Here is an 18,789-nt window from a genome sequence, read left to right as displayed (position 1 = left end):
TCCCTCTTCTGTTACATTCATCTATTTATTCTTTTTCCACTTCCACACTATCTTGATTCCTATAGCTTTATAGTAAGACTTGAAGTCAGATAGTGTCAGTCCTCCAACTTCATTCTTTTCTTTCCATGTTGTATTCACTATTCTCAGGCTTTTGCCTCTCCATATAAGCTTTAGAAATGGTTTGTTGATAGCCACAAGAGAACTTGCTGGACTTTTGATTTGAGTTGCATTGAATCTATAAATCAAGTTGGGAAGAATTGACGTCTTGAGAATATTGAGTCTTCTTATTTGTGAACATGTAGTGTCTCTCCATTTACTTAGTTGCCTGATTTTTATTTAGCTCATTAGAGTTTTACAGTTTTCCTCACATAGATTTTGTACATATTTTGATAGGTTTCTGGCTAAGTATTTCATTTTGGGGGTTGCTAGTATAAATTGTATTGTGTTTTTTTTATTTCAAATCCCACTTGTTATTACTGGTGCATAGGAAAGCAATCCTGCAACCTTGCTATAATCACTTATTAGTCCCACCAGCTTCCATTCTTTCAGATTTTCTATATGTGTCATCTGCGAAGACAGTTTTGCTTATTTCTTCCACATCTGTGTACTTTTTACTTACTTCTCGTATCTAATTGTATTAGCAGTGACTTCTAGGATAATGTTGAAAAGTAGTGGTGAGATCCTTGACTTGAAGGTATCCTTGACTTGTTCCTGACGTTAGTGGGGGAACTTCCAGTTTCTCACCATAAAGTATGATGTTAGGTGTAAGGTTTTTTGTAGATATTCTTTATCAAGCTGATGAATTTCACCTCTATCCATGAAGTTTAACTATGGATTTTTAGAAGTTTATCCAGTCTTTTTTGGTTTAAATAAATAATTTTTCAGTTGGTTCTCTTATATATTCTAATAGGTAATTATGTCATCTGTAAAAGTTGACAAATTTCCTCTTAAAATATGTTTTCTATGGCATCTTGTCCCATCACTTCATGGCAAATAGATGGGGAAACAGTGGAAACAGTGTCAGACTTTATTTTTTGGGGCTCCAAAATCACTGCAAATGGTAACTACAGCCATGAAATTAAAAGATGCTTGTTCCTTGGAAGAAAAGCTATGACCAACCTAGACAGCATATTAAAAAGCAGATTGCCAACAAAGGTCCATCTAGTCAAAGCTATGGTTTTTCCAGTAGTCAGGTATGGATGTGAGAATTGGACTATAAAGAAAGCCGAGTGCCGAAGAGTTGATGCTTTTGAACTGTGGTGTTGGAGAAGACTCTTGAGAGTCCCTTGGACTGCAAGGAGATGCAACCTGTCCATCCTAAAGGAAATCAGTCCTGAATGTTCATTGGAAGGACTTATGCTGAAGCTGAAACCCCAATACTTTGGCCACCTAATGTGAAGAACTGACTCATTGGAAAAGATCCTGATGCTGGGGAAGATAGAGTGCGAGAAGAAGGGGACAGCAGAGGATGAGATGGTTGGATGGCATCATTGACTCGATGGACATGAGTTCGAGTAAGATCTGGGAGTTGGTATTGGACAGGGAAGCCTGGCGTGTTGTAGTCCATGGTGTCGCAAAGAGTCAGACACAACTGACCAACTGAACTGATTGAACTGATGTGTATTTTTATTGTTGACTTCTCATTTTATTACATTTTTGATCAGATGATCTGGACTGAATGGTGGTAATTATTTTAATATATTTGTGTATACATATATATCATACTATATGTTTTCTTTTCTGACATAATATCTGATCATTTTAGAAAATTTCTGTTCATGTTTAAAAATAATAGACAGTTTAAAATTAAAGACTTAATTATGAATGTGAATTTGTGAATATCTATCTGAATTTTAATTAGTTTTGCTATGTGTATATTTGAAACTATCTGGTTAGGTGCATAAAGTTCCTTGACTATTACTCTTTTGGGTGGTATTGTTCTTTGGATTAATATACATTCATTTATGTTTTTAAAACTTATTTTGTTGAAGTACAGTTGATTTACAGTCTTGTGTTAATTTTTGCTATACAGCAGAGTGATTCGGTTGCACACATATATATTCTTTACTTCATATTTTTATGATTTAAAAACTTTAGATTCTAATTTTACCAAAATGTGTATACAGTTTTCAAGATCAAATGATATGACAAAGCTTCATACAGAAAGCAGCAGTCTCCGGTCATATACTCTCTCAAAAAATGTTCCAAAGCCTTCAGCTTCTCTAGCTGATTTTTCTCTTCTCACATTTTAAAGCCACATGATTAATTGTAATTTAAAATTTTTTCCATTTACCTATTGATTTCTTGTGGAAAATTAAGATTTTTCCTCTCTTAAAGTGCTCCTCACAGCACCGCTCCCCACCTCATACACTTATACTTTCCTGATCTCTCAATCCAGATACATCACAATCAGATCAATGGTCAGTGCCTACCTTAGTGTCTAAGTCCTGTTCGCATCTGAGACCAAAAAAAAAAAAATCTATTACAAATATTTAATATTCAGTTCAACTTTTAATGATACTTCCCTGATAGCTCAGTTGGTAAAGAATCCGCCTACAATGCAGGAGACCCCGGTTTGATTCCTGGGTCGGGAAGATCTGCTGGAGAAGGGATAGGCTACCCACTCCAGCATTCTTGGGCTTCCCTTGTGGCTCATCTAGTAAAGAATCTGCCTACGATGTGCTAGAGCAGGGCTTGATCCCTGGGTTGGGAAGATCCCCTGGAGAAGGGAAAGACTACCCACTCCAGTATGCTAGCCTGGAGAATTCCATGGACTGTATAGTCAATGGGGTCACAAAGAGTCTGACATGACTGAGTGACTTTCACTTTCAACTTTTTTAATATTTCTCCAAAGTGAATAAGGACTTTTGATGCAACAGTCACTAATTCATCTCCAGACTCTCATTAGAGCTGCAAATCTTCTTTCATTACTGCCAGCATGTAATCTATCAGGGGCTCTTTTTTACTGTTGAGACATCCTTTTAGAAACTTTTCTCTCACTAGAATCTGATTGATGGCTTTCTCAGCCTGCTGTGTACGCTGACTTTCTGGGGCTTTCCTTTACCAGAATCCATCTGTTATGTATGTTAATTACCAGTAGCTCTTTCTTTCTACCTAAATGTTCTCTTTCATTTTATAGCATCCCAATCTTAGTTCATAGGTGTGATAATTATTACTATTTCTAAACAAATTATGGACTTCCAAGAGTCTTCTGATCTTGGCCTTTTCTGAGTTCTTTTTTTCTTCCATTCTGTTCTCTAACCCTCATACTGAAGACTTCCCTTCAGCATCTTCTAATCCTGAGTATCTGTTCTTGTTTGGAGCTCTGTGAGAGACTGGACCTGTTGACAAGTGGGCTTCACTTTCAGTTGAAAAAAAAGTGGCAAGGTGGCTTTCTCTTGGGTGACTCTCAGATGTCATAATATATAGATCTCTCTCTTGACCCATCAGCGTCAAGCCTGGTATAAGCCTGGCTGCCAATATTGTATGAGTTGAAAAGAAGCCTCAGTTTCCCATAGGCTGAGCCAGCTGTCACCTATGCACACAGCCACTGCCCTTCCCTGGAGATCGACACTCCCTCCTCACTAAACACAGTGATAATTGGCCAGTGCAGGATTTTAGGGTTCAATGCATCTGCATGTCCCTGCTGCTCCATAATCTGAATAATAACCTTGTTGATTGTTCCAAGACACCTACATTCTCCAGGGTCTCCTGCCTTAAGGCATAGGGCACAGCTAACTTTTAGACCAATACTTGGCAAATTAGTTTATGTTCTGCTTTTTTTACGTAAGCTTTCTGTTTTCAGAAGTATTCCAGATGTGGGAATTCACTGAAGGTTTGCTTTCTTTTTTCTTTTTTTTTTTTAGAATAAATATAGATTTTAAAAATGTCTTTTCTCTCATTTCTAGAGATTTGCTGTAGGAGAGGAGAGCTGGACCTTTAATCTTCCTTGATTCTATTCAGTTTGCATCTTGACTGGCAACCTGAAGCTGAATATTTTATGAATTTCAGTTCAGATTTTCTGTTTTTGTCCATTTTCATGTTGGTGGCTTCCCTAGTGGCTTCAGACAGTAAAAAAAAAAATCCGCCTGCAATGCTGGAAACCGAGGTTTGATCCCTAGGTCAGAAGGTTCCCCTAGAGAAGGGGATGGCTATCCAATTCAGTATTCTTGCCTGGAGATTCCATGGACAGAGGAGACTGGTGGTCTATAGTTCTTGGGGTCGCAAAGAGTTGGACATGACTGAGCTACTTTCTTTCTTAGTGTTTCACACTTTCTTTCATACTTTCTTTCATAATGTTATCAACATTAACATTCTGTTGGTCATGTTGGCTGAACATATTTTTTGGAGTCATTCCCTCTTTTATTTCATTTATCTTATTTTTCATGGCAATGAAATTTCACATCTCAACATAATTTTGTCAGTATTTTTCTTTGGAAAAAGTACTTTGTAAATGATAAGATTTTGATTGTTTTCTTTAGTTTTAGTTGTATTCTTTAATATGGACTTTAAATATTTATCCTTTTTTTTTTTTGAAATTTTCTTGTCAAGTACAAATATGTTTCCCCTCAAATTTCCAAACTGTTAACACTTTATCTTGACATAAGAAGGAGAAGGAAATGGCAACCCACTCCAGTATTCTGGCCTGGAGAATCCTATGGACAGAAGAGCCTAGCAAGCCCTAGTCCTTGGGATTGCAAAGAGTCGAACATGACCGAGTGACTAATACTTTATCTTGATATTGTCTATTAATTAATTTAAAAAATTTCATCAACTTTCTACTACCACATATTAAATTCATTTGTCAAATGTGCTGTATTTCTGTGCTTTGTGTTGTGTTTTTCTACTACATGTCCATATTCATGACATATTAATCATTTCTATGCTTAATGATTTATTGACTGGTCAGTTTCATTTTTCTTATTTTTCAGTTGTTATTTAATAGTTTTCCATTCATACAGTATACAGCAATTCTGAGCTATTCTGAAGAATGAGGTAGATAAAAATAATAAAATACATAGGTTCTTTTTAACCACACCAATAAAATTGGGAGTATAGTACATTCAAGATGTGTGTTTCTTTTCAAGGTTAAAACTCAAGGAAGGAAGACTGCCTTCTTTGTGAATAATCAGTCAGCTTTAAGACAGGGAACACAAACTCAATCGCCCTGATTTTATTGGAGCTGTCTGTTATTCTCTTTAGTATGTAGTCTACTACAAAAATAGGGATAAGTTCCAACTGCCAACAGAACCCTATGGAATACAAACCATTCTGTACAGCAATGAGGAGGGAATGCAAGCAAGAAAGAGAACAAGCAGGAGTATACGTACTGCTCTAGAATGTTGATGATGAAATGAGAGGACTAGAGGGTAGCTCTTGGAACAGCCTGGGCATACAATGAATTTTCTTGTATTAAGTTAGAACCATGTTTAGTAGATAAAAGGGAATGATTCAATAGAGATGGAGAGTTTGACTGTTTTCACACCCCCGCACTAGGGGGTGTGAAACAGCCTGTTTCACAGTTTCTAAGAGAAACTTCTTCCTCTTAGAAAAGCAACAAGGATGAAATTAGAAGATGTAAAGAAAGAGATGCCCATAGATGTGTACAGAGAGTTAGATAACTTACATTGATGGTGTTGATCTTCTGAATAATTGTAGCCTCTGACGTCTGCATCAGAATCAGCAGGGAGGGCTGGATAAAAATTCACCTCCCTGTGTGACTGTCATCAAAGTCTAGGAATCTGTGATACAAGTTATTCTAACTAAAGTTGGAGAACCAAAGTTCAAATTAAGTAGGAGGTAATTTGCAGGATATGTCTATATGATCGGGAAAGCATTGGTGAGCAGCAGATATGGGTGGGCAATGGAGAGAAAAAAAGAATATTAGACAGAGCCTATGGAAGTTGGAAGTAGGCATTTGTGTTGAAGAGGCTGGCCCAGTTCCACGGTAGGGATCAGTGTGCTTCCATGGCTTCTTATAGGTTAAAGTAATCACACCTAAAAACCTGTTATCACTTCTCTATTTGTCAGGGCCCAGGAAAAGTTACTAAGGCAGGCTGCTGAATCAAGGACATGAAGAAAACCTGAGCAATTTCCTTTCCTATGGGATTGAGAGACCCACCTTTCTTGGCAGGCAGAGTTCATAACACTGATTGCAACATAAAATCCTGTGGATTTGTGTATTCAGAATTTCAGTTTCACTTATTTCTGATGAGCCCTGCCAACCCGTCAGACCAGACTTTCCTCTGCTGATATGGCTCAGTTCCATTCTCAGATGCTGCTGCTTTTTTTTTCTCTTTTATAATTTCATATATTTATTATACTTGACACCTTTTCTGCATATATGTATGTCTTGACTTCTGTATACATGTGCACTACCTCATTTTCTCTGATAGCTACATATTATTCCCTAATTAGTTTTTCTTTTTAATTAATTAATTTATTTTAATTAGAGGCTAATTACTTTACAATATTGTGGTGGTTTTAACCATACACTGACATGAAGCTTTTTGCATTTCTTTTCCATGGGGATGGTCTTTATCCCTGTCTCCTGTACAATGTCATGAACCTTGTCCATAGTTCATCAGGCACTGTCTATCAGATCTAGTCTCTTAAATCTATTTCTCACTTCCACTATATAATCATAAGGGATTTGATTTAGGTCATACGTGAATGGTCTAGTGGTTTTCCCCACTTTCTTCAATTTAAGTCTGAGGAGGCCTTACAAATAGCTGTGAAAAGAAGAGAATCCAAAAGCAAAGGAGAAAGGGAAAGATATAAGCATCTGAATGCAGAGTTCCAAAGAATAGCAAGAAGAGATAAGAAAGCCTTCCTCAGCAATCAGTGCAAAGAAATAGAGGAAAACAACAGAAAGGGAAAGACTAGAGATCTCTTCAAGAAAATTAGAGATACCAAGGGAACATTTCATGCAAAGATGGGCTCAATAAAGGACAGAAATGGTAGGGACCTAACAGAAGCAGAAGATATTAAGAAGAGGTGGCAAGAATACACAGAAGAACTGTACAAAAAAGAGCTTCAAAACCCAGATAATCACGATGGTGTGATCACTCACCTAGAGCCAGACATCCTGGAATGTGAAGTCAAGTGGGCCTTAGGAAGCATCACTACAAACAAAGCTAGTGGAGGTGATGGAATTCCAGTTGAGCTATTTCAAATCCTAAAAGATGATGCTGTGAAAGTGCTGCACTCAATATGCCAGCAAATTTGGAAAACTTAGCAGTGGCCACAGGACTGGAAAAGGTCAGTTTTCATTCCAATCCCAAAGAAAGGCAATGCCAAAGAATGCTCAAACTACCACACAATTGCACTCATCTCACACGCTAGTAAAGTAATGCTCAAAATTCTCAAAGTCAGGCTTCAGCAGTACATGAACCGTGAACTTCCAGATGTTCAAGCTGGTTTTAGGAAAGGCAGAGGAACCAGAGGTCAAATTGCCAACATCTGCTGGATCATGGAAAAAGCAAGAGAGTTCCAGAAAAACATCTATTTCTGCTTTATTGACTATGCCAAAGCCTTTGACTGTGTGCATCACAATAAACTGTGTAAAATTATGAAAGAGATGGGAATACCAGAGCACCTGACCTGCCTCTTGAGAAACCTATATGCATGTCAGGAAGCAACAGTTAGAACTGGACATGGAACAACAGACTGGTTCCAAATAAGAAAAGGAGTATGTCAAGGCTGTATATTGTGACCCTACTTATTTAATTTATATGCAGAGTACATCATGAGAAACGCTGGGCTGGAAGAAGCACAAGCTGGAATCAAGATTGCCGGGAGAAATATCAATAACCTCAGATATGCAGATGACACCACCCGTATGGCAGAAAGCAAAGAAGAACTAACGAGCCTCTTGATGAAAGTGAAAGAGGACAGTGAAAAAGTTGGCTTAAAGTTCAACATTCAGAAAACTAAGATCATGGCATCCAGTCCCATCACTTCATGGGAAATAGATGGGAAAACAGTGGAAATAGTGTCAGACTTTCTTTTTTTGGGCTCCAAAATCACTGCAGATGGTGACTGCAGCCATGAAATTAAAAGATGCTTACTCCTTGGAAGGAAAGTTGTGACCAACCTAGATAGTATATTGAAAAGCAGAGATACTTCTTTGCCAACAAAGGTCCATCTAGTCAAGGCTATGGTTTTTCCAGTAGTCATGTATGGATGTGAGAGTTGGACTGTGAAGAAAGCTGAGTGCCGAAGAGTTGATGCTTTTGAACTGTGGTGTTGGAGAAGACTCTTGAGAGTCCCCTGGACTGCAAGGAGATCCAACCGGTCCATCCTAAAGGAGATCAGTCCTGGGTGTTCATTGGAAGGAATGATGCTGAAGCTGAAACTCCAATACTTTGACCACCTCATGCGAAGAGTTGACTCGTTGGAAAAGACCCTGATGCTAGGAGGGATTGGGGGCAGGAGAAGAAGTGGACGACAGAGGATGAGATGGCTGGATGGCATCACCGACTCGATGGACATGAGTTTGAGTGAAATCCAGGAGTTGGTGATGGACAGGGAGGCCTGGCGTGCTATGATTCACAGGGTCTCAAAGAGTCGGACACGACTGAGCAACTGAACTGACATGAATCAGCCATGGGTGTACATGTGTCCTCCCATCCTGAACCCCGCTCCTGGCTCCCTCTCCACCTCATCAGATGCTGCTTCTTTACCTGCATGTAACCTGAGACAAATGACTTCCATGTGGAAGAAGAAGAAGTTGCAAGGTCTTCCTCTCACTCTCTGTCTTTTTTCATTTGATCTACATCAGCAGTCCCTTAACTGGTCTCCAGGCCATCAGCTTCTTCCTTCCCCAGATCACCAGAGTCAGCTTTCTTGACAAAGACTGAGAGCTAAACAAATGATGGAATATTTGTAATCCAGGTAGTAAAGTGCTGTGCGTACTCACTTCTGTGAAGGTTCCCCATCATCAGAGTGCAGTCCAAACAAATGAGAGACACACAAGGGTTTCTGCAACACACCTCGTCTTCTGCCACTGCCTCCTCCAGTCATCCCTGCCTCGCTCATTCCAGAGACACAGAATCTCTATCCCAGGATCTTTATCATTGCTTCAGGACTCTGTGCACCCTTGCAATTGGTATCTTTTATAGTCTCGTGGTTATTCTTCTTTTGTTCCCCTAAGGAAATGTATTTAAGTGCCATCCCCTCAATGTAGCTCTTTTTGGAACCCACTCTCCCAAGGCAGAATTATTTTTTCATCTGTATTCCATAGTAATTTATATAACTGTCAACTGTTTGTCTTAGAACATTAAAGTTATTATATTAAGTGCTTAATATATAATGTTAATGTAATATTATTATATTATATTAATGTGCTCAGTTATATTTTTGTTTCAAAACTGGACTTGAATTTCTTTAGATCAAAAATTTTACTTCCCCAATGCCTGACACATAGGATGTCCACCATAAGTTTTAACTGAGTACATTTCAGTCAAAAATCCTCCTATATAATCCAAATTGAAAGAACATAGAAAAGTAGAGTTCTTTGGAGCTAGCAATGTGAGCAGCTCTCAGCAACCTTGTTTAATAGAAACAAGTCTTTCTTTTTCCATATATTATTATAGTTGTAGCATTCATTAATAAAGCTTCGTACCTGTAGAATCAGAGCATTTCAGTAGGAAGAGTATCTCTGAAATGGTTCTTTTGATTTGCAGATGAAGAAAAAAGTCCTGTGTTTATGTCTGCCCCACAGGTAGCTTTTATCAAGTCTATTCAACAACCAACAACCTTTGTGAATTCATGAGTATTAAATCATTTTTATATTCCAGGCAAGTAAATTCTAAAAGAGAACAGCATGTGCGATGCATTTCAGTTCAAACAGAATCTCATTAAGAAATCTTAACCTAAGATGTTGGGGTGGGGGAAAGCCAGGCTACTTGATGAGAGATAATTGGTAAGTTCAAGGTGGGTTTTAAATCAAGAGAAGTGCTTTTTATGTTTTTTGCAGAGATGACATGCCTATCAGGGCATCAGAAGAACTGTAGAGTGGGTATTGATGAGTTACTTTTCCCTGGGTTTAATTGAGCCTCTTCTCTTTGATAGGTTTCAGAACCTGCTGTGGTCCAGAAAGACGTTTGTGGACCACATGAAGGTCTATAACCACAGTTACATCTACATGCCTGCCTTTTCTATGAAGACGGGAACAGAGCCATCCCTCCGGGTTTATTACACACTGTCAGATGTTGGTGCCAATCAGACAGTGCTCTTTGCCAACCCCAACTTTCTGCGTAGCATTGGGAAGTTCTGGAAAAGTAGGGGAATTCACGCCAAGCGCCTGTCCACAGGACTCTTTCTGGTGAGCGCAGCCCTGGGCCTCTGTGAAGAGGTGGCCATCTATGGCTTCTGGCCCTTCTCGGTGAATATGCATGAACAGCCCATCAGCCACCACTACTATGATAATGTCCTGCCCTTTTCTGGCTTTCATGCCATGCCGGAGGAATTTCTTCAACTCTGGTATCTTCATAAAATTGGTGCACTGAGAATGCAGTTAGACCCATGTGAGGACAACTCACTCCAGCCCACTTCCTAGGGACTGTGGAAAAAGAAAGGACTGAGCCAGGGTATTTTTGTTAGGTTTTCTACGTAACTTCAAAAGGAAATGATCAGGTCATTTCATGGATTTGCATGGACAACTTGGAAAAAAATGACAACAGAAACCCAAGGGAAACTCTGCTTTGACTATGGCTTGGAAGACAAAAAAAGAAGTGAACCATCCCATGAAATATTTGGCACATGGTGGATTTGCAACTAGTAATATGCTGATGAAGTGATGTTGGTAAAGCACATTTACATGAGAAGGTACAGTTCACAAACTAGTCAAAACTAGTTATTGAAGCTGAGGAATTAAGGTAGATTAAGTGAAATGCCAGAGTAGAAGTGTTACTGGTTATCAACCTGAACTGACTTAGTTAAAAAAAAAAAGCTATCTTAATCAGACTAACATTAGAACTATAGGTTTTTAAAAAATTCTTATTTAATTTTGCCCTATTTAAGGGCAGTGAGTAGGTGATGGGGTGCATTTTTAAAAAATCCCTTACTGAGTAATATGGATACAAAACACTACAGCTGATAATTGTAATTTGTTGAACCAAGTCTTTGTTAACTAGAGTTCCCCTCCCTTCCATTTAAAAAATTGTTAAATAAGAATTACTTCCTCCCCTTTTGTCAAGTCCACTTAGACAATGTGAAACATTGTTGAATTTAGATTGTGTTGATTCATTGTCAGGAGGACAAATCACTTTCCCTCCTCAGAATTTAGGGCATAAACTCAGTTTTAGGTCTGCATTATGCAAGCCTATTTGCATTATTATTGTGTGTGCTCAGTTGCTCAGTTGTGTCCTACTCTCTGTGACCCCATGGACCATAGCCTGCCAGACTTCTCTGTCCATGGGATTTGGAGTGGGTTGTCATTTCCTATTTCACAGGATCTTCCTGACCCAGGGACCGAAACCCATATCTCTTGCTTATTATTTTAGTGCAAAAAACTAGAAATACAAGTGCATTATTTGTTTGCAAATTGGCATAATTATCTTCATAATTTAATATTCGGAGATGAAGTAAAGCACAATGACATCAAGCTTAGTCTCTGGAAGACAGACTGGAAGATACTCCCTTTTCTTTCTGCCATGGTAAATAGGTTCTCTCCAAGATGAAGCATATGCATGCACAGATAAAAGCATGCATAGACTCATGTACACTCATACACACACTCAGACAAAGCTAATTCCTGTGCAGCTATGAAAGCGGAACCCATATGACCTGGGATGGCAGAAATCTGTAACTCGTGTTGGAGAGCTATGAATGCATTATGTGCTACCTACCACACCTTGCTACAAGACAAACCAGCTTACTGGTTGCTGCTCTGATGCTCATACCAGCATGAGATGTGAGCCTTAGCCCCAAATCATTCCAAATGAACAGAACTGTTTTAGTGTATGTGACTCCCCCCCACCAACATCTCATGAGTAAATCCTGTGTCACATGCGGTCATCAACACATGGTTCGCAGCAGTACAGGGATGTGAGTTAGTAGTTGTTGATTTCCTTAGTAACAGGTAGGACAGCTTAGAAGGCTTGCTACCTCAGCTTTGACACACTGCACACAAACTCTGTGGACAGTTTACAGGCAGCCAGATGTGTTTACATACAGAGAAAGGTAAAAGAAACCTCACATGGTCTTTGTGTTTGGGAATATCTTAATCTAAAAGGAGACAGTACATATCACTAACTTGATTCTTTGAAGTGTCACCAAAATGTAGGTAAACTGTACCCAAAAGTTCTGCTTCATTTTCCATGAAAAAGACGTAGTATACAATGTAGACCAAACCAGGTGGCAGTTTTGGGATGGATTCATTTAAATAATACCGAGATAACAAAGCCCTTGGGAAAATTCTACATCATTGGGATGTGGTGGTGCTCAGTCGCTCAGTCGTGTCCGACTCCTTGCAACCCCATGGACTGTAGGCCGCCAGGCTTCTCTGTCGATGGACTTTTCCAGAAAAGAATACTGAAGTGGGTTGCCATTTCCTACTCCAGGGGTTCTTCCTGTCCAGGCAATTTCTAAATAAGATTGAATATTAAGGTTATTATAGAGATCAACAATTAAAATATGACTGGTGACATAACACAGATTCTATTGATACTTAGAAAGTTAAGAATTTAAGGATATTGATTCTGTACAGATCTGATTTGCTCTTTTGATCCTATTTGGCAGCAAAAATGTAATGAGAATGTGCTATGAGTGAGTTGCACTAAATATGCACTGTATGTGCAATCCTGAATATATTTCCTCTTTTGAGCTGTTATTATTATTTAATAACTACCTGAAAAAGAATGCATTTTTACCTATACACTTCATCAAAATATAAAAGGCCTAACAAAAAACACACATAAAAGTTAATAAAATAGATAATACTCAAATTAGTGCTTTAATTGTTGATTGTTAAAATCAGTAATTAATGAACTCCATCGAACTCATGTGTCTTGGCTCCATTGAAGATGTCTTCTGGAAATTTTGCATTTTGTAATTCCTGGGCTAGGTTTGTGCAAGAGATTTGTACAGTGGTTAGTTGTACATTTGGGGCTTCTGAAAGGCAAGCAAATGGATAGAGTATAATTAGATCCCGGCTTCTTAACTGGAGTGATTCTCCTCCTCTATCTGGTGACATTTGCCAGTGTTGGAGAAGGCGATGGCACCCCACTCCAGTACTCTTGCCTGGAAAATCCCATGGATGGAGGAGCCTGGTAGGCTGCAGTCCATGGGGTCGCGAAGAGTCGGACTCGACTGAGCGACTTCACTTTGACTTTTCACTTTCATGCATTGGAGAAAGAAATAGCAACCCACTCCAGTGTTCTTGCCTGGAGAATCCCAGGGACAGGGGAGCCTGGTGGGCTGCCGTCTATGGGGTCGCACAGTCAGACACGACTGAAGCGACTTAGCAGCAGCAGCAGCAGCAGACTTTTTTGTGGGATCTTAGTTCCCCCACCAGAGATGGAACCCAGGCCCTCGGCAGTGAAAGCTCAGAGTCCTGACCACTGGATCACCAGGGAATTCTTAGGAGACATTTTTGATGGTCGTGGCTTGGAGGGTGCTGCCAGTATCTAGTGGATAGAGGCCAGGGGTCCTACTAAAGATCTACAATGCACAGAGCAGCACCCCCAACAAAGAATTACCCATGTGAAAATCCCAGTAGTGCCAAGGTTGAGAAACCCCAGATTAGACCAAAATGATATTTTGATTATCCCATATTATCTTCACTTATATGCTCATGTCATTCAAAGTATGACTACAATTTAATGGGAATGCTTTCTCAGAGTAGATTACAGTTTGGCATTATTTTATAGTGATAATTCACAAGTATGCCATACATATTTCCTTTTCTGTGGTTAGATATATCTCAATGTAGGAGTTGTGAGTGTGTATGCTTATGTGTGTGTACATGTGCTTATAGCATAAAGTTAGTATATCCATCCTTATTGAAATATATGTGTTCCTAAGTGAGGATCTTTCTAGAATTATCTCACACAGTACTCTGGCATACTCTATTACTCTTAAGTTAAATTCTAAGCTCCCATTATTTTATTTTTTTGAAATTGAGACCTTCAGAATTGGGCCTCATTATTTGTCAAATTTGGTTGAGTACATTTTAATGTTACTGACCCTTAAGATTCAGCTCAGAAGAGAGTTAGGTTGCACACATGTGTTGTAGACACATTTCATAAGAAAGTATTTCATCACTTTTGATGCACCTGCAAGGAGAAGGCATCATCCTCTAACATATTAGTCTAATTTTTAAGTTACATTTCAGTGGCAAAAATTAGGTTGCTCCATGGGGATAAATGAGGGGATGAAGAGACTGAAAATGAGTACCTGATGTGAATTTTTATTTTTATTAGCTCCATATGGAGAGCTGCACTAATATTATGGATCATGAGTAAGAAAAACTTCTGTTTGATTTTAATCAGACTTAGGTCAAATTAAGATGCCTGAAGGATTAAGTCTTTCATAAGAAAGTAATTTTTTATATGAAAGATTTTTTATGGAAGAAGACACTGGACACATGCTTTCTATAGAGTATTTGACCAACAGTTTATACAACACTGTGCGTCTAAATTGAAAGTAACACAAGAAGTTAAGGCGTGCTTCCTGGATTTTTTTTCTGTATAGTTCACTTTTACCTGTTTTAACAAGGGCAAATGATTCAAAATGATACAGAGATCCAGAGTGACAGATGTTCAAACAGTACTCTGTTTTTTGGCTTTGTGCTGTTTTAGGCCCTTTTCTGGACTAAAAACCTTGTTTAGGTTAAATATAACTTGTACCTGAAGCAATGGGCAACCTGGCTTAAAAATCTATTTGGAAAACAACTGGGGAAATCCTAGGATTCTGAATTTGCCAAAAGTATTCTGAGATTAGTCCAAAGCTTTACAGTAGTATTAGTGATAATTTCAAATAGAAATAATAACCCATAACATTGTCAGCAACTCAGGTAGGTTTGTCATTTTATTATATACCACCTCCTGTTTCTCAGTTTGGAAAATCAGTCACCTAGGGTTTTCATTTCTATGTTTAAAAATACTGATTGTATGAAAATTTTAACTGATAAACCCTTGTTAGGAGGGACCTAAAGAGGAAAAAAAAAGTCACAGTCCACTGAAAACTTCAGGAAATGCTTATTGGATTGTATAAAAACTTTCCCACCAAAATCAGGTAATGTATGCTCTCTGTCAGTAGAGTTTCAAAGATCAAACTCTAAGAGGACTTTTATGGGAGCTTTAGGAAGAGCATGTGGAGGAATAAGGCTTGAGAACAATACTGTGCTTTTTATTTCTTCTGTTTCCCAGTGTAGAGGTCTCCTCTGAGATGATCTGATTTTGGTGGGCACACATCAGGGATGGACATGGGCGGACAATACTGAGGCACCTGCAACGTGGGTCAAGCCTCTTAGAAGATGAACAGTGTGTGTGGTGTGTGTGTGTGTGTGTGTGTGTGTGTGTGTGTGTGTGTGTGTGTGTATGTATGTATGTGTTAGTCACTCAGTTGTGTCTGATTCTTTGCATACCCATGGACTATAGGCTGCCATGTCCTCTGTCCATGGGATTCTCCAGGCAAGAATACTGGAGTGCGTAGCCATGCCTGTCTCCAGGGGATCTTCCCAACCCAGGGATCTAACCCAGGTCTCCTGCATGGCAGGCAGATTCTTTACCCTTTGAGCCACCAGGGAAGCCCCAAATGAACAGAAAATACAACTGAATATGACTAGCAGTTTAGGCAACTTCAGTGAACAGCATGCTGGGGTGAAGAAGAGGCAAATGGAAAGGAAGGAAAACCCAGTCCCCAAGCTTTCCACGTACAAAAGGTCAGAGAAGTCTCTGCTCTTGGCTTTGGCCTTCCAGCACTCTCTATCTCTGTCTACTACCACAGAAGATCTCCAGGCTTTGAGGTCAAGCTAGTAGTCTTGTGATTAGAGAGTTGGTGTGCAAATTTGCTGGGAAGCTTAAAATTTTACACTTAAACATTAAACATTTCTTTTTTTTTTTTTTTGATTTATACTTGTGCTCTGTAAATTTGGGTGTCCCATGATAGAATTCTGATCATCTTGACCTAATTATGGCCCTGCCAGCCTTTATTAAAAATGAAACATTTTCCCCCCACTTTGATGCATTTTTTCTAAGTTCTCGAACCTGGGAAGATATCAAATATTCTGCTAGTTCTCCAGTAGCCTGGAGAAAGCTCTGGAGATGCATGCAAAGGCCTAGACTGCCTGTTTATAAATTCCTAAATAAGAAGCTACTGTATTTAGGTTGAACACCATAGAATTTCTATTTTGTAAGTGAAAGGAAATTTATGTGAATCTCCAATTGTGTTGGCCATTTTTTTTCCTATCGTAAGAAAATGGATACTACTGACTTTACTCCGAGCGTAGGCCTATCTGAATTTTTTACCTGAAATAAATACATGAGTGGAAAACTCATTCACACATAACACAAAAATTCCACTTGTCATTGCAATAAGAAAAAAATATGTGCTTCCATTTCCTTCTGATTTTCTGGTGCCAGCATTTCTGATTTGTTCTGCTCTAATAGTTAAGGAATAAATAACATTATAAATTAACTTATAATACTTGAGATCACTTGTACGATAGCCAAAGCCCATAAGTATAAATTCTAAAGCACAAAAGAGGAATTATATTTTGGCTATGGTCACTCATTTACCTACCTCTTGTATTCATATTGATCTCTACATTGTGCTAAAATTCTTTCTGATTTGCTTTCTTGTTGAAGCTATGGGATATAATCAATAATGTGCAACGACCTTGAAGTTTTATAGAATACTGTCTAAATGTATTGATCATGTCTCTTTCTGCTTCTATATAATTAGATTTTCTCCAGTTATTTGTCATTTTAAAAGCTCCTGTTTCACATGATACGAATAAACATCTAAGAGATGTGATTTTATCCAGGGCAGAGAAAATTAGGAGATAGATATGTCTGTTTTTCTCTCTACCATAAGACAAATGGAGAACTGTCATTAAAAAAAAGGAGTTTAATGAAAATGACAGAACAAAAATCAGGGCTTTGAGAGGGACCACTGGGAGGAATCTTTATTTTTTTAATCAAAGTACATTTGCTTACAATGTTGTGTTAGTTTCTACTGTACAGCAAAGTGAATCAACGATACATGTACATATATCCCCCCATTTTGGATTTCTGTCCCATTTAGTTCCCCATGGAGGATTGGGTAGATAGAGTTCCCTAAGCTATACAGTAGCTTCTCATTAGTTATCTATTTTATACACAGTGTATGTATGTCAGTGGGAGGGATCTTAGTGTGCAGTGAAGAGGAAGCATGGAGGTGGTTGTCCTTGTTGTCAGCCCCAAGAACCTTTTCAAAACATTTTAAAGGAAATACATTGTCATGTAACTGTTATTGCTAATGATGGAAACATGCTAGAGGAAGCAGTGTGAGACTGTGCAACACTTGGGGAAAAAAGAAGAAGTGGTACCTCTTTACCTACTTGGACCCTCAGGGTCTAAACTCTTCCCCACTTCCTGTCCTCTCCACGTTGGGTTTTCTTTCGTGTTTGAGCCTGAATATGCAAACACTCCCATTCTCACACCCTTGTCCATCTCTACCTTGATGCATACTCACAAAATAAGGTGATTTTGATTTTTTGTCATGATGAGGCAGCAATATAGTAGCAAGTGTCACCTTGAACTTGACCCTTTGAAACATGATCACCATGTGCTATGCATAAAGTTAGCTTTCGTTACTGCTCCCACAATTATACCTCAGTAAAAGGCTTTTATATTCATTATTACTTAGGCAGACTAGATGTGTTTTCTCTCCTATGTGCTAGTGTAAACACACACATACACACACCCCTTACATTAGTTAGGCCCATTGAAAGAGAAAGATGGCTGACCTGGTTGGGGGTGGCAGAGGGTGCCTTAACTTTTTCTGGCTTGGCTCCCACTTCCTTATGTATTTCCTTCGTGTACCCCTGTCACTCTAGAGGTGTAACCATGTCTGTTCCAAGTTGTATCTTTATCATCAGCAAGAACTCTTACAAGTGTAGTGAATGTGACTATTTTATATAAATGCACAATAGTATCTAGGCCTTGGAGACATCTGATAACAGTATGTAAATATCCTTTGTTGAAGTAGTAGAACCTGCTCATAGGGAATGCCTTAGGTGATAGCTGCAGAAGGACACAGACTAAAAATGCTTGTTTTTTCAGCAAATTCTAGCATTCGTGGAAGCAAGAAAACAATTTTTTTCCCATTTCTCATTTATTCTTTAACACCAATCCATTGGGCTTTCTTGTTGAAAGGTTTCTAGAGACTTTCATAATGTGTATTGTTGTTGTTTAGTCACTAAGTCACGTCAGACTCTTTGTGACCCCGTGGAATGTAGCTTGCCAGCCTCCTCTATCCGTGGGATTTTCCAGGCAAATATACTGAAGTGGGTAGCTATTTCCTTCTCCAGGGGATCTTCCTGACCCAGGGATGGAATGCATGTCTCCTGCACTGGCAGGATTCATTACCACTTAGCCACCAGGGAAGCCCTCATAATAATGTGTATAGGGTTCACAATTTGTGATGATTGATGACCACTTGGGTACGTCAGAGACACTAAAAAGGGGTGAGAACAGACAACACGGAAGCTCCACTGAACAACAGAGCTCCACTGAAGAGCTAGCCTCGGGGCTTCCCTGGTGGTCCACTGGTTAAGAATCTGTACTTCCACAGCAGAGG

General features: G+C 38.9%; 1 protein-coding gene across 1 annotated transcript in view; it reads left to right on the top strand.

Moving 5' to 3' along the window:
- Positions 1-10,953, top strand: part of ST8SIA1 (ST8 alpha-N-acetyl-neuraminide alpha-2,8-sialyltransferase 1) — a 166,693-nt gene extending 155,740 nt beyond the window's left edge. The window contains exon 5 of the mRNA XM_027541513.1: positions 10,075-10,953. Within this exon, the coding sequence (XP_027397314.1) occupies positions 10,075-10,561 (487 nt within the window). The 3' untranslated portion in view covers positions 10,562-10,953. The remainder of the gene's footprint in view (positions 1-10,074) is intronic.
- Positions 10,954-18,789: the final 7,836 nt, after the last annotated feature.

The sequence above is a fragment of the Bos indicus x Bos taurus genome, chromosome 5 (assembly GCF_003369695.1).
Source record: "Bos indicus x Bos taurus breed Angus x Brahman F1 hybrid chromosome 5, Bos_hybrid_MaternalHap_v2.0, whole genome shotgun sequence".
NCBI lineage: Eukaryota > Metazoa > Chordata > Mammalia > Artiodactyla > Bovidae > Bos > Bos indicus x Bos taurus.
This window is presented reverse-complemented; position numbering and strand designations above follow the sequence as displayed.